We start from the raw sequence: 27,218 nt of genomic DNA, 5'->3' as shown, positions 1-27,218 counted from the left end.
AAGACCTGGTTCCAGGTTTCAATTGTGTTTCAAGGCTACTGTACTTAGGTGACCTAGAGGGCCAAAATGTGGGCAGTTCAAGAGATGTATGTTATCGGCTGAAAGAAAAAACAACATTCAAGCCTCTGTAACTCTTTGCCAGTACATCACAAAGTCAGTGTTGGGAGGGTTACTTTCAAAACGTATTCCGTTACAGAATACATGCCCAAAAATGTAATTTGTAACATATTCCGTTACGTTACTCAATCTGAGTAACGTATTCTGAATACTTAGATTACTTCCGCATTGACTTGCATTTTATAAGTGTAGGAATGCGGCCATCAAATCCTGCATAGGCCTACTAAACAGGCCTATTCTGGTGTGGTGTTCTGTTCCAAATGGCTGAAGTGTTTGTTAGGCCCACATAGGAGAATGTAAAGTCAACTAAGCTACCTGATACAACTTTAAAATAGCAAGGTGACCACTAAAACTACAGCAGGCGACTAGGCTAATTAAAACAAACAAAATAAATAGGCTACTTTAAGGGCGTAGCCAGAAATTATAATTAAGGTGTGCCTGTGAGATTTTTCGGCGGCATCAACCCAGTACAAGTGAGGGGCGCATATGACAGGTGGAACGCAAATGACATGTAAATGTAAACACTATAGGCTACTGTATATCAGTGCTCTCAAAATGAACGTGATCGCGTAATGAAAATAAAAAAAACGCATGTTAAAATATGCTACTCGCAAGAATAATTCTTCAGAGGCTGCACCATATAATTAATTTGAAAACGTAAATGTAGATCTAGTCAGAACAAATCCATAAAGCTATTTTAAGTTAGAATAAAAAAACTTAGAATGCAGTGGCTATTTTAGAGATTGGTTTTATTGTAGGTCTAAATCAACACGTGAACTAGGCTTTGTTTATTGATTAGCAAACTGTGTAACCGATTGGCTGAAGTAGCCTGAGCTATTAATACTTGGAAAAATATCCTTTGAACAGACATCAGGAACCACGATCAGTGAGGAACAGGAGTTACCTCCACTTACTTTACTCCTAATTTGCTGTGCAAACAGTCATTTTAGGGTCTCCGGTGACGCGTCCATAATGCGTGCTGGCTGCGTTTTGAGGCTAGTGCAAGATAGCGGGGCTTGGATTTAAACATGGAAACAATTTCATCATAGATTGCTTTCAGGAGCTTCTGGGAAATTTAGTTGCCTTAATTTATTTAGAGAGTGAATAAACTTATGAAACAGAGAAGTATCGTCATGTAATCCATTGATTTCAACAATGTAACTGTATTCTAAATACCAACTATTTAACTTGTAACTGTAACAGAATACAGTTACTCATAATTTGTATTCTGAATACGTAACGCCGGTACATGTAATCCGTTACTCCCCAACACTGCACACAGTCACTCTGACTGTTTCTGAGAATCCTACAGGGTCTCAGCTTTCAAAAGAGGTGATGATGGCGACTGGGGCAGCCGTGGCCTACTGGTTAGCGCTTCGGACTTGTAACCGGAGGGTTGCCGGTTCGAACCCCGACCAGTAGGCACGGCTGAAGTGCCCTTGAGTAAGGCACCTGACCCCTCACTGCTCCCCGAGCGCCGCTGTTGTTGCAGGCAGCTCACTGCGCCGGGATTAGTGTGTGCTTCACCTCACTGTGTGTTCACTGTGTGCTGAGTGTGTTTCACTAATTCACAGATTAATAAATGCAGAGACCAAATGTCCCTCACGGGATCAAAATAGTATATACACTTATACTTATACGTATATATACTTATATATGATGGTGGGCCAAAGTATGTGGGAACAGTGCCCTCTTAAGTAGATGATGTGCAATGTCGGGCAAAAACATTTAAAATGGGGCTGCAAGTTAACAATTTAAGCAAATAAAAAAATGAAGTAAGTTACATTAGTTTGATTAAAGGAACCGTGTGTAAGAAATATATTTCAATTAATCATAAAATGGCCCTGATATGTCACTAGACATTCAGAAATCATGTTCATTTCAAATACTTATATCACTGACAACAGTAGTCCGGCCAGGATATTGTCATTTAAAAAGTGAAGTTGCAGCTCTCAACTGATGTTGATGTTGTCTTGTTGTGTTTTGGCCTGATGCGCCACCCTCCACCTATCTACTAATCACAAATTCAGTAGTGTTTCGGCATCCGGGTTGCCAGCTCTGCCAGTCAGGGGGATACACCGCCCCACAGTAATTTGAAAGTGATTGCAGTACTAGTTTTGGCCACAATCTTACATACGGTTCCTTTAAGTAATTCAAAAAGTTATAACTTTACATTATTAACAGGATAATTAGTAAACTGTAACCTAAATTGCATTTCAAAAACTTAACCCTTGCTATGATGTAGTACCATAAATGACCTTCAAACTTAAATATTTGTCAAGCATGGGAATGTGGACACTAATACCTTTGATCTGAGGAGTGATACTGTACTGTGACCAGTCTGTAGAGAGGACCATGGCCACAAGATGGGCACCTGCAGAATGTCCACAAAGGTATAGTCCACTTGAAAGAGAATAAAACTTTTTAATATGACATATAATACATATAATACTGTAAATAAGTAGTTTGTATCATGTACTGTAGACACTGAGGGCCAGATGTACGTACATTTTCGAACGTAGCATTATCAGCGCCATGGCTAATCCTCAGAAACGCGGACGCTTTGATTTATCAAACCTATAGTTCATCGGGTTATCTGCGCCTTTCTCCGCCCCTCTCCGAGTTATATTTAATGCACTTGTTTTTGAAGCTATTCTCACATCTCTGCTCATTGGGACATTTTTCTTTACATGTGCGATTGCTTGGCTAATATGGCAACATTGTTTACTTTCGAAAGGAAATTCTTTCATTGAGAGTGGCGCCGCTGAATGCCTTTATGGATCTACAACACATTCCATCTGAATTAAGAAGAAAATATTGTGGCTGCAGAGCCGGGATTAAACTGCAATTAAGGAAGAGGAGGTATAAACCGTGTCTCTCTTCAATTATTATGGGGATTGAGATCGCTGGTGAATAAGACGGAGGAACTTACAGCACTGGTGAGGTGTCATAGGGAGTTTCAGTGGTGCAGTGTCACGTGTTTTACTCTCGACATGGCTTCATGATGATAACCCTGACTACAACTCTACGGTCACTGGCTTTGAGACCATACAAACTGACAGAGACCCAGAGAAGTGTGGTAAGAAGAAAGGAGGAGGTCTTGCCATTCTCATTAACAACAGATGGTGTAATCCAGGACATATTACTGTCAAGGGAAAAGTCAGAATAGTTCTAGTCAGAATATGAGTCTGATACTGTTCGGCTGGCATCCAGGCTAGGCAAGGATGCCTACAGGAGAAGGACTAAAAGTAACCCAAGCAAGAACAACACAAGAAAGGTGTGGAATGGCATGAGGAAAATTACTGGCTACAATCAGACCAGCTGACGTATGAGTGAGGACAGCTTGGCTAGAGCAAACAAGTTAAATTTGTTTTTTTAATAGATTTAAATCTGGACCCACCAATCCACCCATCCACCCTCTTACGCCTCATCTCTTCAGACCTCCCCAATCACCACCCGGCACCCATCCAGCCTTCTATGGTCCCTGCACCTGGAACTGTTCCTTCCCCCCAGCCACTACCACTGAATATCACAGCTGATCAGGTGAAAAGGCAACTGGAGGGACTTCAGTTAGGCAAAGTAGCAGGCCCTGATGGAGTGAGCGTGGACAACTCTGGACTATTTCAAAGCATCTTTAATCTGAGCTTGAAGCTAGGAAGGGTTCCAACTCTGTGGAAAACATCATGTCTGGTCCCTGTGTTTAAAGGGATATTCCACTATTTGGGGAAATACACTCGTTTTCCACCTCCCCTTGAGTTAAACAATAGAGTTGTACCTTGCCCCAGTTCATCCAGCCGTTCTCTGAGTCTGACAGTAGAACTTTTAGCTCCAGCTCATTGAATCAGATTAGACCGTTAGCATCTCTCCTATAAGCTCTCCTATAAACGGTCTAATATGATTCAATGAGCTGGAGCTAAAAGTGTTACTGTCAGACTCAGAGAAAATTTTCAAATTTTATTTAATTTGAGGAAAGAGCTCTTATATTTTGGGGGAAATACCATTTTTGATTCTCTCTGAATACAGAAATAGGTATTGTGTGAAATAATGATAAATAACTGAATATTTTATTTTTATATACTTTTACATGGGTTGTCTTGTGAATTCAACTCCCACCTCTTTCAAACCTAATCATAATGCAGTGTCAGTGTTTGTATGTAAAAACGTCCCTCCCAGATTCTACACAGTTGTCCCAAAACCCTTTTTCAGCTACCTCTGTTCAGAATGGTTATGGCCAGTGGATACAGGACAGTGAGAAATATTCCCTACTATAACTATAAGATGTAACCAGGGGCATCACAAATTGGATGGATTCGATGCTGTAAGTAGCACTGCATAAGAGCATCTGCTGATAATCATAAATCATCATAAACATGAACATAATTGATGAAAAAGAGGAGAGGATCAAACCTTATGTGTGAATACTGCTGTATAATGGATACCACACTTTTTCGCACCTGTGATACCATTAAATCCATGTTCCCTGACAGAAAAAGGTGAGTGTACAATTTAACAAAACAAAGTGACAGCCAATTTTGAAACATTAGACCATATGACTATAAAATCAGATGGAAGAAATCCAAATACCTTTGGGGGCAATGCTATAATCCACAGCAACCACCGCTACTCCTCTTGAGACCAAAGGGACAGCCATGAAACCAGACTCTGCCTTGCTACAAAATCAAAGTAAAAATATAAAAACCTAAAAATAGCAATTATGCAAAGAAATAACAGTAGAATTGTATGGAATATGGAATGGACAGACACTAAACTAAAACTTGCTAAAAGGAGCTGTAACCTAGCTAAGCTCACTAAGGCAAACCTCAACTATGGGAACATCCTTCTCATTTAGGTTGTGGAACTGCCAATCGCCAGTAAACATCTCTGGAGCTCTAGGCTTTCACTGACACCTGGAACAAATGACTACTTTGAATACCTTGGCATCATGGTGACAGCTCTAGTCAAAATGTATGTGATTTGTCACTTATCGTCCACCAGGACAACTGGGTGATTTCCTTGATGAGATGCTCGTTTCCTTGATGAGTTGACCCTGCTCTTTCCCATCCCTGAGCATGACTGCCCCATGCTTGTCCTCGGTGACATGAACATCCACTTAGATAATCCAAATTCTGTGGACTTCTTGTCCTTCTTACGTTCCTTTGAACTACAACAGGTCCACAGTACTCCAACTCACAAAGCAGGAAAAGAGCTTGGTCTCATTCTTGCTCAAAACTGAGACACTGTAACAGTTACCCCTCTGTACCTCTCTGAATGTTATTTCATTCGGTTCAATGTGTGCCTCACAAAACAACCCACTGTTTCTCCACTCATGGTCTCTTTCCGATGCAACCAACGCATTTCTCCTCTCTACTAGCCTCTGCTTTTCCACCTCCTAGCACATTCTCCTTTCTTGAGCTTAATGATGCCAGAGTCTCTTTGCTCTACACTAAGCTCCTGTCTAGATAGTCTGTGCCCTCTATCCACTAGACCCGGTCAACTTAACCAGTCACACCCATGGTTGAATGATGCCCTCTGAAGACTTGGCTCTAGGTAAGTCTCTTTATACTGAAAACAATACCAACTAGATTTTTTGATCTTGTTGGTAACAAGTAAAATAACACTTGGTTAGATTTTATTAGATAAGCAGTTTTGCAGTGTAAAAAGAATACCAACTAGATTAATAACACTTGGTTAGTTTTCATTTTTTTGCATTTTTATATTTTAAGGCATTCGCCTCTGGAATTCCCTGATGACTGCTTTAATTACCATAACACTTCCAATAATAAACACGTACCATGAACATGTTTGTGTAGACACAGCAGAGTAAAAATGTCTAATATGCCAAATCAATACTAGTCTCCAAGTTAAAATATTGCAAATTACTATATTATTAGATTCTGAAAAATAAGGTTAATAAATTGTCTTGCATTTTTGATGGTGTTAAGATGATTATTGGGAGTATTTGCATTATTATTGCATTGCAACCTTGGGAGTGCCTCAGATTTCTAAAAAATAAATTGACAAAAGGTTTCCAACAGCTTAACTGTACAATTACAATAACACTTACCTTAGAAACTGCCAGTAACCTCCATGGAAATAAATTAGCAGGGGACATTCTAAACAAAAACAATTGTATTCAGTTATGCAAACAAGATAATTAAAAGGGTAACACAGCAATTAATATCTGGCGGAAAAATGCAGAAACCTACTACAATATTGACTACACAAAAATAAACAGTCTATTTATTCAACAGTCTGGTTCTCACTTTTCGTAATTTGAGTTGCTGATTTCAGATTATCCTACTCCGCCCTCAGTTTGATTGCACGTGGCCGTCCTCTAGATTTTTCCTTTTCACATTTATTCTGATGTTCTTTCTATTGTGCGCCAAATGGTCTACCTGTTTCAACATGTTTCACATGCTGTCTACCACTTCAGGTAGGACAACCAAGCCTATATAAATCAACTGACAGCAACAATAACAGCGTCAAAACAGCATCATCATGTGACACTTCTGAGGAAGACTGGAGTAAGACATAGACTCAGGTCCTGCACCCAGGTCACTGGATATGTAACGGAGTGACAAACGCCTGAGATACCAGGAACTGAGGTTGACTCAAGTGCTGAGCAGACAAAGAAAACCTTCCAAAAGGTTTATTCCAATAAAAGGCACTGAGATAGAAAAAAAATAATACAGAAAAGTCTATCCAAGAGTTCAAAAGCAAAAATGCAATCCAAAATAGAGTTAAAAAAATAATGCACAGAATATAATACAATGGCAGACAATTCAAGAAGTAATCCAAAAGCCAGAGCCCAATAAACTGGGCAGAGGTCAGAAGAGGAGGAGTCTGCCCTCTTTAGCGTGACAAGTCTCCTCTTCACCTCTGCTTGCCTTTCTCCCAGTTCACCTTTCCACTGTTTGTTCAGCAGCCTCCTCTCTATTTTAACTTGACGTCTTGACTTAGGTTGACTTGTCTCTCAATCCTAATCAGAGAATTCAAAATCTTGAATATATAACAATAGTATGACATATAACCATAAATCAAGGGAATATATGCTTATTTTTGCACTTGATTCTTGATTCTTGCTGCGCAGATAAAATAGCGATGCCCGGGCACCCTGCATCATTGTGAGGCCATTCAGGGCATTCGGTCTTTCTCAAAACGCCACCAATGAACATCATTTTGCTCTCAATCAAAAGTTTGAAATTGTTAAGTATCTTAAATGGACCCTAGATTGTCTGCATATAACAACATTTACCCTGCTCGTTAACTGAGGGTGAGGGATGCTGGGTGACTGGACAGGCTGGGAAGGAAAGCTGGCTCTGTTGTGGGAGCTGAACTGGAGTGCATCACTTCAATATCAGACAAAAGGACCCTGAACAAACTGATCAACGTTTTGGACAATGACTGTCCACTCCACAGCTTACAGATTATGTTTGAAAATAGCTTAGAGTAGAGAATGAGGAAATAAAGACATAATTGGGACTAGGTTGATATTATATCTACTTAACTACTGTAGCTAGCTAACGTTAGCAATAACTATGCTAGCTAGGCTAGCTAACGAGGAAACTATACAAATATCTGTCCATTTGGCATGTTTTCCCACTCGACATTATGAAAGAAGTAGTGAGACAGTCGTAAATCGCGGGCTGTTATCCCTGTGGACACAACAAATCCAATATGGTATGTAAACAAACCTCCGTGATAACGCACCCTCAATGACCGCTACAGCCAGGCAGTATGGCTTGTTGGGTTGATGATGTTAGACAGTGGCCTCCGGTCACAGATGAAGGTGCAAGCGATCTTAATGATTATTTATGAAAATAGCTTAGAGTAGAGAATGAGGAAATAAAGACATAATTAGGACTAGGTTGATATTATATCTACTTAACTACTGATATCTAGCTCTAACGTCAGCAATAACTATGCTAGCTAACGAGGAAACTAAAAATATCTCTCCATTTGGCAACAATACATAAATGAATGGATATCAAATAAACTAATTCATGTTTTTCATTTGTGACCATTGTTTATCTAATTTTCACATTTCAAAAGGAAAGGGTAAGGTACAGCTAACTGCTATCTGTGCAAACCGTATGGTAACATTAGGCTACCAGACAGGGGCAGTCCACCCAGGGTATTTTGTGTATCTCACTTTTTTTTTTTTGTTCCAACTGGTAATTTTATTGCTGCTATTGGAACAATTGAAAACGGAACATGTTTTCCAACTCAAATAAGTAGTGAGACAGTCGTAAATCGCGGGCTGTTATCCCAGTGGACGCCACGAATCCAATAGGAGGCACTGGCGCAATGCTACCCAGCAACAGCTCAGTAATGGCGCCCGCTTACTTCCGGTAGTTTCGCGTATAGTAAGTGTTTAAGAGTGTGTCCATGAGAGGACCAGGCGGGGGTGACACATGCTACGTCACTGATTTTGATGAAACTTGGACAGTTTGAAAGGTCCACCTAAAAACTCAAAAAGCCAAAATAGTACAACATTTGAAACAACCCAGGGGGAGTTAGGCCCCGCCCTTGTTTTAGGCCAAAACCTCAAAAAAGGCCCAAAATTGCATAAAATGTTGACATCCCTCCTGCTGTCAGATTTAAACACAGCAAAGTAACAATCCATGCCATCAAAGGTCCATCCAAGGTTAGTTTAAAACTAGAGTTACAAGGCGTAAGGTGTGACTGGTGTCAGTCCAGGACTGCACGTCTCCACTATGTCACATGCCTTTTGGCGAAAACCCAAAAAATAGCAATATTCAGATCTGAATAGCTCCGATGAGCAACCTCCTTTTTTCAAAATTCTTTCTGCACATGAAAGGGCCATCTGTGGACTTCATAAATCAAAAGAAAAATGCTCGGCCTTTTTATTATTTTTGTCGCTGTAACCGCCTAAACAGTGTGATCCAGCCAGGATTTCAAATACATATCTATTTCAATGATTGGTTGAAACATAATGTTTAGGTCATTTATGGTGGACAAATGGAGATATATTATCATCAATCATGTCTACTGATCAAATCCAAGCTAGATTTAATGCCCTAAGTGCAATATATTCCTTAAGGTAGCTCAAAATGACATCATTGGGTGACGTACACCAGTATACCCGTAGGTCCAACATTTGCAAATGTGATATCTCCAAAATATCTCAGGGCTAGAAACAGTCACTTGGATTCAAATAATAACTTGTAACATTTTGGTAGCCAAAGGTCAAAGGTCAAGGTCACTGTGACCTTATGTATATCCCTTTGTGGTGGATAAATCTCAAAAAAATCCCTGACATAATTTCATTTGTGATACAAATATTCACTTTGACTCACAGATAACAAATATTTGAATCTGGTGGTCAAAGGTCGAGGTCAAGGACCTTGCATTCTTGAGAAATTTCACTTGCACCTTTGTCTTCGTCATTCATCGGTGACCTCCAGAAGGCTCAACAGTGGTATCTGGCATCTCAGACCCAGCTCCCTCCACACCCATGATAGGTTGTCTACCAACCAATAGAGACACATTTTTTGGTAATTTGTCTTCTTTGTTGTGGCCGTTTATGATCCGATCAGCAACACAGCCAAGAAAACTGCAGTCCCTTGATGTGGGCACCCACAAATACCAACAAATTCTTCAGTTAATCATCTTTTTTGCTGTGGCCATTTATGATCCCATCAGCAACTATACAACAAACAAAACACCAACCCTTAATGAGGGCACCAAGAAGTACCACCAAAGTCTGGTAATTCCTCTTCTTTGCTCCCACAGTTTCTGATCCAATCAGCAACATAACCAGACCAACTGTAAGCCCTTGATGTGGGCACCCACAAATACCTACACATTCTTCAGTCAATCCTCTTCATTGCTTTGGTGGTTTATTATCTGATCATTAACATACCCAGTCAAACCGCAAGCCTTTGATGCAGACACCAACAAATACCAACAAATATTTAGATACCAACTACCAACCATTCACAAATTCTTCAGTCACAAATTCTTCAGTCATTCCTGTTTGTTGCTATGGCCATTTATGATCCGATCAGCAACATACCAACATCCAAGCAATATCATAAATTCTCTAGCCATTCCTCTTCATTACTGTGGACACTTATGATCTGATCAACAATCATAAGTGTCCATAAGCCGACACGCAAGCCCTTGATGTAGGCACTAACAACTACCACTCCAGAAACACAGCAGCAGCGTCTCAGAGTCAATTCAGGTTACAACATGACCCCAAATAGCATGTGAGTGCCATAGCCATTGGCTTGCCTTTTCAGCAGCCTCCGATATTTATTACAGCTCCTTTCAGTGACAGTCCTCAAAAAGTCTAACAGAAGTTTTGTGGCTGATTATATTTGTGAACTATTTCACTATTCACTAAAAACTATTTTTACAACTTGAACATGATATCCTGGAAACACAGAGTATTGTTATTGTTGTTATTATCACATGATAATAACATTGTTATTTTTCATGTGATAAATGGTTTTAAGATTGGAAAATGTTAATCTAGCTTGGCATTACTCCATTAGCACTGTTCCACCAGCCCAACACAGCAGACAGCGGTCATATGCAGGAATTAAAGTGGGAGGAACGCAGTTCCGCCACCTCGGATAATTTAATAATAAATATATTCTTTCATACCAACGATACAGCGCGATTATATTGTTAAAATAATTGGGGAGTTAATTTTCGTGTGTACAGAGGTGACCAAGAAGCTATCAATTCTTGTCCAAAAAGTATTGCTACACCACGATACTCAATATGTTGTTCAACGGTGAATCATTTTTCCCCGTTGCACCGACACTGGGTTTTAGGGTTCCCCCACCTGCCAAATCCCACTTTAACCACTGGTCATGTGGCATGCAATGGAAACAGATTCACAAGTAATGTACATTATCATGTTTTCAATGTTTCAGACAGATTTCCTTGTGGGAACCTAATATGAAGCTAGGTGATTATACCATATCAGAGTCTCTGCTTTAAAACAACTTGTACTAATAAGCAGGGTCTACAGACATGTTTTTACAATGGATGGACATCGAGGTACAGTAGGCTACAAAACAAGTAAAGCCCAGGAGAGTACTGACTGACTTGCTATATACGAACACCCAATACCCATCCATAGTAATCATCATGTCCTTGTCCACGGGGTAACCATCATGTCCTTGTCCACGGGGGCAGCCATGGCCTACTGGTTAGTGCTTTGGCCTTGTAACCGAAGGGTTGCCGGTTCGAACCCCGACCAGTAGGAACGGCTGAAGTGCCCTTGAGCAAGACACCTAACCCCTCACTGCTCCCCGAGCGCCGCTGTAGCAGGCAGCTCACTGTGTCGGGATTAGTGTGTGCTTCACCTCACTGTTCTGTGTGTTCATTGTGTGCTGTGTGTGTGTTTCACTAATTCACGGATTGGGATAAATGCAGAGACCAAATTTCCCTCACGGGATCAAAAGAGTATATATACGTATATACTTGTTTGTAAAAATCTCCATTTTGGATGTCCACAAATCCAAGTAAACCAGCATTCTCTTTAGAAGGTTTTAAAAAAATATCTGTGTGGGCTAAAACACTGTTTATGTGTGGATGAAAGACCCAAACATAAAATATCTGGTTATGTGTATACAGGGCCTAGGCCTAAGTTGTGCTAAATTTGAAATAACTCCCTCAAGGTGTTTCCAGGATATTGTGTATGTAAAAATACAGTAGGCCCATGTTTTTTGAGAGATCACAGTAACATTGACCACTCAAATCTAATCAGTTCATCTTTGAGTGTAAGTGACTGTGTGTGCCGAATTTGAAAGAAAAAAAAAACTTCCTATAGGCATTCCTCACAAGAATGTGAGGTCACAATGACCCTGACCTATTATGACCTTTGACCATCAAGTTCAAATTAATTTGTTATCTGTGAGTGAAAGGCCCTTTCCGAAACTAGCTACACTCTCTCCCTAGCCACTTGCACTCCTAACCAAGTGTTAAAGGAACACGCCAACATTTTGGGAAATGATCTTATTGTCTCAGCCAGAGTTAGATAAGATGATACATACCCTTCTCATCAGTGTGTGTGCAGTACCTCAGTCTGAAGCACCCACTGTTAGCATAGCTTATCATAGTTCATTGAGGTGAGCAGTTCCAACTAGCCTCTTGCACCCAAAAGTGATAAAAGAACTCCAACATTTTCCCATTTACATGGAGAACTCGATTTAGCTGTAAGGGTGATTCCCACCTGAGTGCACACCGTAACTTCGGGGAGCTGGTAGTGATTGATTTCAGAAAGGGCCAGTGTGAATGTTTGTATCACATTTGCAATTATGTCAGGGATTTTTAGAGGTTTATTCACCACAATGGGATGTACATAAGGTTACAGTGACCTTGACCTTTGACTATCAAAATCTTACAAGTTATTATTTGAGTCCAAGTGACTGTTTCTAGCCCAGAGATATGTTGGAGATATCACATTTGCACTACGGGTATACTGGTGTATGTCACCCGATGATATCATTTTGAGCTACCTTAAGGAATATATTACACTCAGGACATTAAATGTAGCTTGGATTTGATCAGCAGACATGATTGATGATAATATTTCTCCATTTGTCCACCATAAATGACCTAAGCATTATTTTCAACCCATCATTGAAGTAGATATGTATATCACTGGCTGGATCACACTATTCAGGCGGTTACCACGGAAAAAATAATAAAAAGGCCGAGTATTTTTCTTTTGATTTATGAAGTCCACAGATGGCCCTTTCATGTGCAGAAAGAATTTTGAAAAAAGGAGGTTGCTCATCAGAGATATTCAGGTCTGAATATTGCTATTTTTTGGGTATTCGCCAAAAAGCATGTGACATAGTGGACATGTGCAGTCCTGGACTGACACCCGTCACACCTTACGCCTTGTAACTCTAGTTTTAAACTAACCTTGGATGGACCTTTGATGGCATGGATTGTTACTTTGTTGTGTTTAAATCTGACAGCAGGAGGGATGTCAAAATGTTATGCAATTTTGGCCCTTTTTTTGCCCTAAAACAAGGAGGCGGTCCTAACTCCCCCTGGGTTGTTTCAAATTTTGTACTGTTTTGGCTTTTTGAGTTTTTAGGTGGACCCTTCAAACTGTCCAAGTTGCATCAAAATCGGTGACGTAGCATGCGTCACCCCCGCCTGGTCCTCTCATGGACACACTCTTAATTTCACGCTGGACTTTGAAAATCAAAAGAGTAAAAATTGCCAAACAAACGACCGAGTGCGAGTTGTCACGTGCTTAAGTTGCAGTAGATGTATGGGTAATAATAATAATAATAATAATAATAATAATAATAATAATAATAAAGCTTTATTTGTATAGCACCTTTCATACACAGAATGCAGCTCAAAGTGCTTTACATTTGAAGCATGTAACACAATAATAGTCAGTCAGTCATTATCAATCACTTTTCTTTGCTGTGGTTGCTTTGCTGTTTATGATATACTCAGCAACATATCAAAAATATAGAAAATGACGTCATAAGACTGGCAGCCTTAACCCTCTTACCCCCCACAAGCACGCATATGGCAACTGTGGCAAGGAAAAACTCCTATATTCCAGGAAGAAACCTTGAGCAGAACCTGACTTAATAGGGGGAGCCATCTGCTTCTGGCTGGCTCGCCCCTCAATAGTAGCAGATGTAGAATAATCTGAAAGTGTAGTCTACAGGATAAGATGAGTTAACTAAAAGCTTTCCTGTACAGGTATGTTTTCAGATCTTTTTAAAAAATATTTACTGAACTCGCCTGCTTGATGTACAGAGGCAGGGTGTTCCATAGTTTGGGGCATAATGGATAAACGCAGCTTCTCCACTTTGTTTGTGGAGCACTTTGGGTACGATTAAAAGATTAGAATTGGATGATCTAAGTTTCCTTTGTGGTTGATAAGATATTAAAAGCTCAGAGATATATGAAGGTGCTATGCCATTCAGAGCTTTGTAAGTAATTAACATAACCTTAAAATCAATTCTATAGGAAATAGGGAGCCAGTGCAGTTCAGCCAACACAGGGGTGATGTGTTCTCTCTTCTTAGTCTTAGTTAAAAGTCTAGCCGCAGAGTTCTGTATGAGTGCCAATTTCTTTAGATGTTTTTGGGAAGACCAGTGAAAAGTGCATTGCAGTAGTCTAACCTGCTAGTGATAAAGTGAATTAGTTTTTCTGCATCTTGTTGAGTTAAAAGGGCCGCACTTTGGCAATGTTTCTCAAGTGGAAATAGGCTGTCTGAGTAACTTTACTGATATGGGGCTTAAAACTTAACTCTGCATCTAAGATGACACCGAGGCTTGTTACTTTTGGTTTGACCTGGTGTGCCAAGTTCCCCAGATTACTAAGAATAATATCTCGCTTTAGTTTTGGTCCAACCAGAAGTACCTCTGTTTTGTCATCATTTAGTTTCAAAAGTTTTTGCTCATCCACTGATTAATGGAGGTTAGGCATGCAGTGAGGGAGCAAAGGCCATCTGGGTTAGTTGGCTCCACAGAAAGATACAATTGGGTATCATCTGCGTAGCTGTGGAAGTTTACATTATGCTGACTTATGGCGTTTCCCAATGGAAGCATATATAGAGAAAATAGCAGGGGACCAAGGCAGCTCCCTGGGCCACACCAAAAGGCAAGTCATGTTTTTCAGATACATGATCTCCTAGACTGATATAAAAATCTCTGCCAGTAATGTAGGTTTGAAACCAGTTTAGAGCATTATCAGAGAGACCCACCCACTTCGCCAAGGCGGTGAATTAGGATGCTATGATCAATGGTGTCAAATGCCGCACTCAAATCCAGAAGAATAAGGATTGAGACTTTGTTTGAGTCGGTAGCTAGTCTGAGATCATTGACTATTTTTACTAGAGCCGTTTCTGTGCTGTGATTTGATCTAAAACCTGATTGGAATTTTTCAAGGATACTGTTTTCGTTGAGGAAGGTATTTAACTGATTACAAACAACTTTTTCAAGTACTTTGCTCAAAAAGCGATAGATTTGATATAGGCCTGTAGTTGCTCAGATTGGTATGGTCAAGATTTGACTTTTTAAGTAAAGGTTTCACAACAGCGGTTTTAAAAGCAGTTGGAAATATACCTGTTTCTAATGAGGTATTTATTAAAAAAAACCTTGAGAAAAAGGGAGCTAAGCCATCATATACTTTTTTGAGGAATGTAGTAGGGATTGGATCTAAAACACATGTTGAGGAGCGGTTTGAGTTATAATTTTACCAAGCTCAGATTGAGTAATAGTGCTAAAGGACCTTAATTTTGGGGGCTGTTTTGGGTGTACTATCAAACATATTACTTGTGTTACCAATAGCCTCCCTTATAGAAATGACTTTGTTTTTGAAGAAGTCTGCAAATTCTTCGCATCTTAGAGAGGATGCCTGACTGAGTGTATCAAAAGGTGTTTGATGCAATAGCCTATCAATGGTAGAGAACAACACCCTAGAGTTTCCACTGTTTTCAGCAATTACCTTAGAGAAGTGGTTCCTCCTCTCATTCCGAATAGCTCTATTATAATTTGCAATTTTTTCTTTTAGAATGGCACGGTGAACCTGTAACTTAGTTTTTCTCCATGTTCTCTCAGCTTTCCTACATGATCGGATTTGTGGGTAATGAGGTCCTTTGACAACTTTGGGCAATGAATGTAGCCAAAAACGAACTGCATTACCCACAAATCCGTGCCACGTGTAGCTTCAAAACAGGAAGTGGGATGAACGCGCTGCTTGCAACATAAATGAGAGTCTGAGCGAGCAGAAAAGGTTGTGAACCGATTCATAACAAGTAAATTGATATAGCGACCGGTTCATTTCAGTTTTATTCCGATACGGGGCTTCACGTATCGATGTAGCCGTATCTTACACGTTAAAAACAGATACCGATACGTATCGGTTAATCTTTACACCCCTAATAGTAGCCCATATGCATAACCCCTCCCTCCATCCCCCAGTCTGGACTGTGGTCTAACTTAATACTTGACCAATGGCTGTTACCCCTATTACTTCAGATCTATCCTTGCACTGCTACAATTATTTTTACTATGTTAACATTTTTCTCTTAAATTGTCCATATTTAAAGTGTAATTCCAGTGAAAATTGACCCAAGGGTGTTTTTCTGCATTAAAACACATCAAATATGCCGTGGAGACAGTATTTTTCGTTGATCAACCACTACAGAACTTGCTCCGGTATACGCTATAGCTCCAAATCGCACAGTGGATTAGCTAAGGGCCATGAGCAAAACGCTTTCCAAATAGTATTTTTTTAACCAGTAATATTGTTCAAAACAGCATCAAACCTCGTCAGTAGCTTGCTCAAGGTCCCTTCACACAAAACGAAGCACCAACAACTTAGTTAACAAACCCGGAGTTTAGTACAGAAGACTGTTAATCTCACAGAAGACTTGAGTTCTCACACGGAGCATGGCGTTTATTGCCGGAAGGTAATGCTTTATACAGAATTTTTTTTCGAGAGGAGCTGGTAGGGGGACAGTTGGTGTTCTTTTAGTCTTCTGTAATAAACTCCAGGTTGGCTGCTAGGAAAATGCTATTTGGGAAGTGTTTCGCTCATGGCCCTTAGCTAATCCACTCTTTGATATTTGGGGCTGTAGTGGTTGATCAACGAAAAATACGGTCTCCACGGCTTATTTGATGTGTTTTAATGCAGAAAAACACCCTTGGGTCAATTTTCGCTGGAATTACACTTTAATGCTGGTCTCTAGACTTTATCCCTGCACTGTTGCACTGTTGGACTTATTTGCACTACCACCATAACACACACTTCATAGAGCACCTTACCACTGCATACTGAATCACAGGGTCAGTCCCAGCCCTGTCACTGCAAGCGCCTCATGCTTATACATCCCTTAGTACTAGGGCTTTGACTCCGAACTTCGTTATTCGAATATAATTCGATTATTTTAAAAATTAAAGATATTCGAACGAATTTTAGGGATCTCTTAATATTCAAACCTGTAGCCTATGGAAATATTTTTTTTGTAAATGTATTTGGTTGTAAACGTTGTTTTCAATTCAGATTCCGAGGTTTTTTTCACGCCTGGTGAAGTAAAATCGCGAGCTCATTAGCAAGGCTATTATTGGTCATCTGGGCTCCTGTAGGTGACGTTAGCATCCTGGTTCGCGCTTAGTGAGCTCTCACATAGACATATTTTGTTCAAATCTAGACACCTATGGCTACTAAAAAATGTGAGGTTCATTTATCAAATGTTATTTTGAAGTATTAAAAAACATTGTTGTTTTAGAATTTTCAAAAGAAATGGTTGGTAATTAGCACGTTTGGAATATATCTTTGCCTTGTGACATTGGCGCTGGCTCAGTAAAATGTCGGTTCGGCAAACACAAAACTCATCCGATACGTCATTGTAGGCCTATTGTAAGTCTTGTACATGACCATTTAGGACAGGGGTCTCAAACTCAAATGAGCTGGGGGCCAATTCTGCCAACGTCATCTGATTGGAGGGCCGGCTATTTCTGAAAATGCAATGTTCTTTTTTTTCAAATACCACACAAAACTGCAAACAGAAAGTGCAAGTGTTTTTATCTAGTTTTAGACACCTGTGCTAGCAACCTTAGCCTATGAATAAAATAATGTGTATTTTTTGTGTATCTGTTGATGAAGTGTGTTATGATCGTGTGGAGATGGAACTCAGGCAAAGAGGGTCAGGACTGTAAGTAGGTGATAAAGGGGTACCAAGGAGAGGTTGTATCCGGAGTATTGATTAAGTTTGTAGTTGATAGGTTTTCTAATGATATATAGTCTGTTAACAAGTTTTTCCAATGAGTGATGTGAGCTTTTTTCTTAGATTTCCAGTTCATGAGGATTGTTTTCTTGGCAATAGTCAGCGCTACCAGCAGTGTTTTATTGCAGGAGTTGCTTAAATTGACTGTGGATGTATCACCAAGTATGCATAAGGAAGGGATGCTGGGATGTGACAGCCAAAGATGGAAGAGAGATTTTGTGACACTCACCCAGAAGTGGTTGATTGGAGTGCAATGCCAAACCGCATGAATGTATGTATCTGGGTTATTTTGTGTGCAGTGAGTGCAAAGATCCGAGCCAAACCCCATTTTAGCCAATTTATGTGCAGTGAAGTGGAATCTTTGAAGAACCTTGTATTGTATTAGTTGTAGATTAGTATTCTTTGTCATGAGGTAGATGTTTTTGCACATTTTGGTCCAGAAGTCGCACCGGGAGTAATTGATAAGTCTGATTCCCATTTGTGATATGGCAGGCCAATTGTTTTTCTGAACGAGATATAATTTTGTAAATTTGGGAGAGTATTTTTTTGGGAGAGGGAATATTAAGCAGCTCTGAGATTGGTGGGGAATGTCAAGGTTAGCTGTCTGGATGTTAATTTTTCCTAGGATAGATGATTTAATTTGCAGGTATTGTAAGAAGTGTTTACTCTCGATGCGTGCTTCTGGACCAAACAGGAAAATGAGGCCAGATTATTGTCTTGAAGAATGTGTTGAAGGTGAGTGATGCCCTTTCCCATCCATGTGTGAAAGTTAAGTGTTTTTATTGACGGTGAAATCTGGGTTATTCCAAATCGGGTGCGAATTGATGGTGCTATAGGTGAATCAGTGATGTGGTAGAATCTCCACCAGGCTGTCAGAGTAGCTGAAATTGTTGGGGCTTTGAAGGATGGATGTTTTTTGACCGACTGACTGCAGAAAGGGAGATCTGAGATTTTAATTTCTTTACAGACTGTTTGTTCTAGGTCTAACCAGGTGTTGTCTGAGGGGGTGGGGTGTAGCCATTTCTGGATGAAGTGGAGCTGGTTGGCCAGGGCATAGTGCTGGAAGTGTGGGGCCTCTAGTCCTCCCATTGCTTTTGGTTTTTGGAGAGTGGCGAGTTTGATTCTTGGGGTCTTATCTTTCCAGTAGAATTTAGTGATTAATGAATCGAGAGACTTAAACCAGAGGGTGGTGGGCTGGGTTGGAATCATAGAGAATAGATAGTTTATTTTGGGCAGTATTGTCATTTTGATTACTGAGATTCTGGCCATGATGGATAATGGGAGGTTCTTCCAGCGTTGAAGGTCATCATCTATTGAAGTGAGTAGAGGGGAATAATTTAGGCTAAATAAGTCTGACAGCCTGGGGGAGACTTTTATCCCTAAGTAAGTGATATAGTTAGTGCAGAGTGGGATAGGTGAAGAGTTGGCTGTCACATCCCAGCTGTTGGGATGTAATGGGAGAACTGCAGATTTATTCCAATTGATTGAGTATTCAGAAATTTTAGAGAATGTGTCAATGAGTTTGATGGTTTCTTCTACTGATGTTGTGGGGTCTTGAAGAAAGAGAAGAATGTCGTCAGCATAAAGGCTGATTTTGTGATGCATATATGGAGTCTGGACACCTTTGATGAGGGGGTTCTGGCCGAATGGCAGCTGCTAGGGGTTCAATGAAGATTGTAAATAGTGAGGGGGAGAGTGGGCACCCTGTCTAGTTCCCGGTGAAGAGTGAAACTTTGTGATGTTAGTCCATTGGTGATTACTGTGGCTGAAGGAGAGGTGTATAGAAGTTTAATCCAGTTAATGAGCGATTCCCGAAGCCAAACCTCCCTAATGTGGAAAACAGGAAATTCCAGTTCACCCTATCAAAAGCTTTTTTCTCGGCCCAGAGTTGCTATGATGGTATTATCTCGAAAATTTGTAGAGTGATACATTATATTTAACAGTCTCGCGGGTGTTGGTGGATGAAATTCTACCTTTAATGAAGCCTGTTTGGTCTGGGTGGATAATGGATGGGGTGACCTCTGCTAATCTGTGTGCTAGCATTTTTGCGATTATCTTATTGTCCACATTGAGGAGAGAAATTGGTCAGTAGCTGGATGGCAATGTTGGGTCCTTATTGGGCTTGAGGAGCAGTGAAATTGAGGCTGTGGTGGAACTAGTTGGAAGACGTCCTTTCTGTTTTGATTCATTAATCATTCTGATGAAAAGTGGAGCTAAGATGGTCCAAAATTGTTTGTAGAACTCAGCAGGAAAGCCATCCGGACCTGGTGCTTTATTATCGGGCATCTGTTTCAGGGCATCAAACAGTTCTTGTTGAGTTATAGGTGATTCCAGGTTTTTTATTTCGGTCTCATTGAGTTGTGGTAATTCGATGTTTAGGAAAGAGTCTATGAATTCCTGGTTGGGGTTTATTTCTGAAGAATATAGTTTATATATAGAATATAGTTTATTGTAAAACTGGTCAAAAACATGATTTATTTCTTCAGGTGAGCTGGTTAGCTTCCCTGCTGAGTTCTTTATGACCGGGATTGTTGATTTTTCTTTGTTACGTTGGATTTGATTTGCTAAGTATTTACCTGATTTATTGCTATGGTGGAAGTTTTCCTGCCTTAGACGGTGAATCATAAATTGAGTGTGTTTATTGAGTATTTCATTGAGTTTGAATTTATGTTTCCTAAGTTTTGCCTGTGTTTCTTCAGTTGGGTTGCTTGCATTGGTTTCTTCTAACTGTTTAATTTTATTGTTGAGTTCTACTTCCTGTTCTTTTTCCTTCTTTTTTTGTATACTGAATATGAGATGATTCTTCCTCTGAGTACTGCTTTTCCTGTTTCCCACAGAAGGGAAGGAGATGATTCAGGGGAGCCGTTCATTTCTAGAAAGAATGCCCACTCTCTCCCAACAAAACTGATGAAATTTTGGTCTTGTAAGAGGGATGTATTAAAAGCGCCATTTGCTAATTGGTCGCTGTTGGTTCGTTATGTTCCATTTAATTGTAACTGGGGCATGATCGCTAATGACTATGGGATGAATAGTTGAATCAGAGATATTTTTCATTATAGAGTTGCTGGTTAGAAAATAATCAATACGGGGAATAGGAGTGGTGGACGGAGAGAAAAAGAGTAGCATTTGGAGTCTGGGTGCTGAAGCCGCCAACAATCGCCAAAGGCCAGAATCGCTCATGAACTGTTTTATTGTTTTTGTGGATTGCCAGATTCGTTTGCTTTTAGAGTGATCAGATCTGTCAAATGTGGGGTCTAACACTGTATTACAGTAAGCCTGCAATTATGATGGGACAGCCAGATAGAGTTGAGATGGAGGTGAAGAGGTTCTGAAAGAAAACTGGGTTGTCTGTATTAGGGCCATAAACATTAACAATTGTTACAGGGGTATTGTGAATTGAGATGTTTATGATGACAAAACGTCCTTCTGGGTCTGTGATGTTGGCGTTATGGATGAATGAGATTCTTTTGTTAATCAGAATGCAAACTCCCCTTTGTTTTGTATTGTAATGAGATGAGAAAATGTGATTGAATTATCTTGATTTGATGCGGGTGTAGTCTAATTCTGAGAGATGAGTTTCTTGTAGGAGACATATGTCAGCTTTTAAACTATCCAAATGATTTAAGATTTTGAGCCTCTTTGCCTGAGATCCAATCCCACGGATGTTCCAGGTCAGGAATGTAAGTGGTACCATGTTGTGATTGTACAGTTATGAAAATGTTTGATAAGGTGGGTATTGTGTGTGTGAGAGTGTGTGCAGGTGTCAGTTAGATAGGAGAGGGGGAAGGGGGGGTGGAGGAATAGGTATGTAATGTGGTGTGCGAATGAGATGTAAAGGGTAGGGGCTGAGAAGAATATAGAGCATAAAGAGGTAGGAATTTGGTTCTGGAGTGGTGACAGCATGAACATTTCCTGTTTAGCATTGAAAACATACAAATCATAATTTGACTTTAGCCTATAGACATAATAAACAAAAACAGACAGGACACACAAGCAAACATGTATAGACAAAACACCATGAATAACATTAAACATTGAGAGAGCAAAAGAGAATGGGTGGGTAAGGGGAGCAAAAGGAATGAAACATAAGAAGAGAGAGGTGATCCAAGCATCAGTAGGCAGTGGGTTAGAGAGAGTTGAGGGTGACAATGTTATAATCAAGATGAATGTTGGCATGAGGTATGATGTGCTATAGCCAGGTGGTGATATTGGGGTTGCGATACAGAGTTCCATTAGCATACAGTTTATCGACTGACAGTGCTGCTCGTTTGCCCTCTTGCCTGAGTTGTTTCATTATGGGCAAGAGGGCTCTTCTTCTTTCCTGTATTACTTGTGGGAATTGGTCGTTTAGTCCGAATGAAGTGCCTTTCAGTTCTTTTCCTTTGCTTTTGATGAGTTCTTTGTGTTTGAAGTGTTCGAACTTGGCGATAATTGGAGGAGGTTTTTTATTGTCTTTGGAAGTGAGACGGTGTACACGGTGGAAGGTAATCTTGTCAATTGTTTCTTGCGGTAGTTTGAGAGATGACTGCAAGAATTCTTTAACTGCTTTCTCTGGGTCGTCGAGTGTATCTTTAGAAGTTGGCAGGGGAATTCTGGAAAAAATGAGGTTATCGCGCATGCTGCGGCACTGGAGGTCTAGGATTGTTTCTTTCATGATCCGATTTTCGCTGGTGAGTTGATTAACATGGTCGGATAAGTTTGTGATATTTCCTTTGAGTTCACGGTTTTCTAATGCGAGTGTGTCGATCTGTGATTGGGAAAATTCGAGGCTGGCTTTTAAGTCCTTAATATCTGCGTGCAGATGTTCCAGTATTACAAGTTTGTTGTTTATGGATTGTAGTAAACTGACCTCGATGGATGTAGAAGTAGCGCTAAGCGATAGGTGATTCTGGTTCAGTCTCTGTTGAGTAGTCACGAGTGCGTTTCTTGCTGGGTTCAGATGACATAACGTCCAGAATGAAGAGGTTGCCGTTGGAAAAGGTGGAGAATATAATCCGTTTTTTGATGAGAGTTGTAGAGAGGTCGTGGTTGTTTTTAGTAGAAAAAATAAAGTTTTGTATTTCTGTTTACAAGCGTCAGTGTTCAGTGCGCTGCCATTTTGGATCTCACCCAAAGTCTTGCGATGTTCAGTTCATGAATAAAATAATGATAAAATAAATATTAATGCAAATTATAAAATAAATGAAAAACATAAAAAACAGTTATGTGTGTGTGTTTCACACCAAATAAAAATATTTCCTCTCATAACTTTTTTAAACCTGACAAACTAGGCATCAGGGTTAAGAAAGCAACACCATTGGATTTTTATATCAAAATTTAAAAGGCCATGGCTTGAAAGTGGTCAGAGATAAAGTTCTACTGTAAATGTAAACATCTTTGAGTAAAACAAAAGTTTATGAAGGGGGTAAATTTACCCATCTAATTTGTCACCGGATGGCAAGCACCTCAAATTATGCACCTTTCGTGTAATACAAGTATTTCCTGAAAACTTTGCACAGCGATTTTGGGTTTGAATCAAGCTCTGGATGTCTTGCACATAGTGGAGCAGAGTAGGCCTACAAATGAGATTTGTCCCCGTACCTGGATCTATCGTCTATTTTAATCAGTATCGTTGTTTGTCGCAATTAATAGCCTCAAGGGCCGGATTACATTATTATTTTGTCATACGTCGCGGGCCGGAATTGGGCAGGACCGGGCCGGGTGTTTGAGACCCTTGATTTAGGAGTTATATGCATTCAATGATTTATACACCCTCAGCTTCTCCTTACTGTAGACACTCTGTTTTTCAATAATGTCCGACCATTCAACTGATGGCAAACCTGTCACTCTTCTTTCCAATCACTGACGGTATTGGGTCTGTCAGGATGGTCCCATCTGATAATGTAGCCTTAGTTTTTTAAATAATCCTCCCGATCACGTACACTGAGTGTATGTACATATTGTGCTATATTGTTACACATTTTAGCAAAGATTTTAGATTACTGTCTGATTTTAGCCGCCTCACTAGTACTATTCAAATAGCCGCCTCACTATCCAAATGATTGTTTCTGCCTCCAGTGACGTCACGCCCACCCGAATGTTTATGTTTTCACCACCGTTGCAAAGGGGTCTATATAGACACTTTTATTTGAAACTTAACCTTTCTCTGATTTTAATCACCTCAGTTATCAATCAAAGCAAACAGGGAAAAGAAATAGCAACACAATCATGAAAAACACTCAAATAAATAAATGTGCACATAAGTCTGAATGAAAAGCAGCACTGGTTGAACCCTGGAAATATTGTAAACAAAGTAGCTTAATTTGCTAGTTCAGTTTCCCCACGTGTGTTTAAGTTTCAAATGAATACTTTTTCTCCTTGGGACAGGCCCGCTTGATTCTTGGAAAATACTTTAACATTTGCATCGAGATTGAGATGATTAACGTTAGAATTTAGCAGTCAATTTGAATGCAACAGTTTTGAACAAATTCGTGCAGCGTGCTAAGGATGCTAAGCGGATTTAATAGCAATTTAGCCAGTCGTCTTGCACAATTGTGAATGTTTGGATTATATATGTGGGTGGATGACAAATAAGCCTGAAAAAAGGAATTTAAAAAAACTTCAAATATCATCCCTAAAAAGTGTTTATATGTGTTGCTGTATCTCTAAACTTGACTAATATAATTTTTTTTTCAAAAAAAAAAAGTGAAATATATATTTATATGTCAATTTGTCATGTTAGTGCCTAAAATTGTCATATGGTGTGACATAAAAATAATTTGAAATAAAATGAAAATTAGATACTTTTTTCTACTTTAATTTATGTCACTGTACATTTTAATCACGTTTGCTTTGATATGCAACATTTCCTTGTGAATATTTAGAAGAAAAACCTAAAATTTAACAAGTTATTTTGTCAAGGTGGAGAATGCTCCTAAGTGTAACCAGATATTTTAGCTTAATTCTAATATTTCTTGTAAGAACTCACTCAAAATTCTTGAGGTTCTTGCAGATACCATTTCCTTTGTGTGCTATTGATGTTTTAATGATTTTTCAATTATAAAGTCTTTTTTGTGACATTATTTAATGTCACACCAAATGTTTCTGGTGTCGCGTCATATGATGAACTGCACCACTCCACCATGTGTCAGAGCAAAACAGGGTTTTTAATGACAATAAAATCATTAACAATGAATTTTGAAGTCACTGTATGATTGGTGTATGCGTGTAACAGCAAAATAGATGAAAGTTTAGTATTTATTTTTTAAACTTACATGGCATGGTAACATAAAAGAAAAAAGTATGAGAAATATGAACTGTACAGATCATTTTTTTCCCTAATTATCACAGATTTAACAAAAAACATATAATATCTGAATTTAAAACATGTTTTTACAAGAACTTTTATGTAAAAATGCAATTTGGTCATAGGGTGTGACAGAAATGTCATATAGTGTGACTTGAAAAAAGCTGTCACACCATATGATGCAGCGTCACACTATATGACATTTTGACAGTTAAGCTAATTTTCTAGACAGTTAAATACAGCTAACTATTATTTAGCATGCAACTGACCACATGGCAGCAGTGCTTTTTAAGAATTCATGAAGAATATTTGTGGAAAATAGCTACTTTTTAGGCAAATGATGTCACACCATAAGACACTAAAATTTGGCCACGATTGATGATGTCCAATTCAAAGCTTTTTTATATAAAAATCCAAAAGCAGAACTCACCTCTTGACCATGCCAATTACTCCTGACATTCTATTGTTACTTCCTGATTAAGCAGGGTCCTCTTCCCAATAATAATGTCCAAATGAATGCCCGGTCAAAATATACAATATAGTGTCATGCCATATGACAACCATTTTATGGACAAAATATATTTGATTATAACTTAGTTGGACAGCATGCATAAACATCAAAACTTTCTGTGGTTGTAAAAAACATCCAATTATTTTATATGCATGGTAAAACTTTAAAGTAATTATACTTTTTATGGATATACACTCTTTTTAGGAAGTTCGCACACATGGTGGACAGTCACACCATATGACATTTTTTATGTTTGGATGATTATTTTAAGTCAAAAGTGAAATACAAATCCAATAAATTTAATATGACAGAACTTGAACCTACCAGACCTACAACATTTCCAGATCAATTCTTAACAATTGCCATTTTTTATAAGTGTGTGACACATGGACAGTCTGAATTCTGCTATTTGTCATCTACCCACGTGCATGCTGAGGAGGGATGGGCCTGTTGAGAGGGAGAGAGAGAGAGAAAGTGCACGGGGCAAGGACTCATTGAGGGTCTGTGTTGAGGTAGGCCTACTTCTATCGCCTACTCTGATAGAGTTGCACATACTGTACTACAATGCAAGGCAAGATATATTTAGCCTATTTATTTATGGACAACTTAAGGCGGGAGGTGTGTGTTGCTTTTAATTATTGAAATGTTCTATCGAACATATTTTTTATTGATCTCGATTACATGTCTATTGCGATACATATCGCTATCCTTTTATCGCCCAATAATAACAATTTTAACACACGCATAAATACTCAGCCTTTCGTGCACGTAGTCTATTGACATTGACTGATACACTGCCTTCTGGTGGACAGAGCATATAGAACTTAAGTTTGATACCAATATCGGTCTTACCGAAGACATTTAATGGTCAAAATATTATTAATACATATTTGAATATATTCCAGGGTTCCTACACATTTTCCATTTCAAAATTCCATTCTTTTTCCATACTCAAATGTTCAAACTTCTCGGTAGATTTTTCTGACCATATTCTAGACATTGTCAATGGAGTGTTCTACTAGCATTGTGAAGAGCTGTATAATAATGTTTATTATTAACTTGTTAGCCCTCAGAAAACACTTGCCCATTGTTGGATACTTTTCGATGGGGAAGTGCTGTGTTGGAAGGTGCACTCACATTTGATACAGCATACTACATATGTTGGAGACTAGTGAACTGCTGGCAGAGGCCTCAGAAATCACCGTAAACAGTATTATTTGATTGCCATAACAGTTCAGATAATGCAGTATCCATGTCTTGGTAACTTTTACAAAATCAAAAAAGTCTACCAGTGTTTTAGCCAAAAATAGCAGAGCTAGGTATAGGGCACGTGCATAGAACTGGGGTTTTCGATTTGGTTTAGGTACCAGGGTCCCCTTGTGGGAGAGACCCCCATTCAATTACAAGGATACAAGGAAGTTTATTGTCACATGCATATAGTTACTGGAAGTAAGAAATGCAGTGAAATTATGTCTGGTGTCAGCCTATTGTGCATTAATGCCTTAAAAAGAAGAGTTGAGTTCTGTGTTCCAATCATTTCAACCACACTC

General features: G+C 39.3%; 1 protein-coding gene across 1 annotated transcript in view; it reads right to left on the bottom strand.

The window, feature by feature from the left end:
* The window catches only part of afmid (arylformamidase), a 92,774-nt gene that overhangs the window by 45,414 nt on the left and 20,142 nt on the right, over nucleotides 1-27,218 (bottom strand). The window contains exons 3-6 of the mRNA XM_048252411.1: nucleotides 6,182-6,230; nucleotides 4,702-4,787; nucleotides 4,525-4,597; nucleotides 2,423-2,520 (exon numbers count right to left, since the gene is read on the bottom strand). Of these exons, the coding sequence (XP_048108368.1) occupies nucleotides 2,423-2,520; nucleotides 4,525-4,597; nucleotides 4,702-4,787; nucleotides 6,182-6,230 (306 nt within the window). The remainder of the gene's footprint in view (nucleotides 1-2,422; nucleotides 2,521-4,524; nucleotides 4,598-4,701; nucleotides 4,788-6,181; nucleotides 6,231-27,218) is intronic.

Source organism: Alosa alosa, chromosome 9 (genome assembly GCF_017589495.1).
Source record: "Alosa alosa isolate M-15738 ecotype Scorff River chromosome 9, AALO_Geno_1.1, whole genome shotgun sequence".
NCBI lineage: Eukaryota > Metazoa > Chordata > Actinopteri > Clupeiformes > Clupeidae > Alosa > Alosa alosa.
This window is presented reverse-complemented; position numbering and strand designations above follow the sequence as displayed.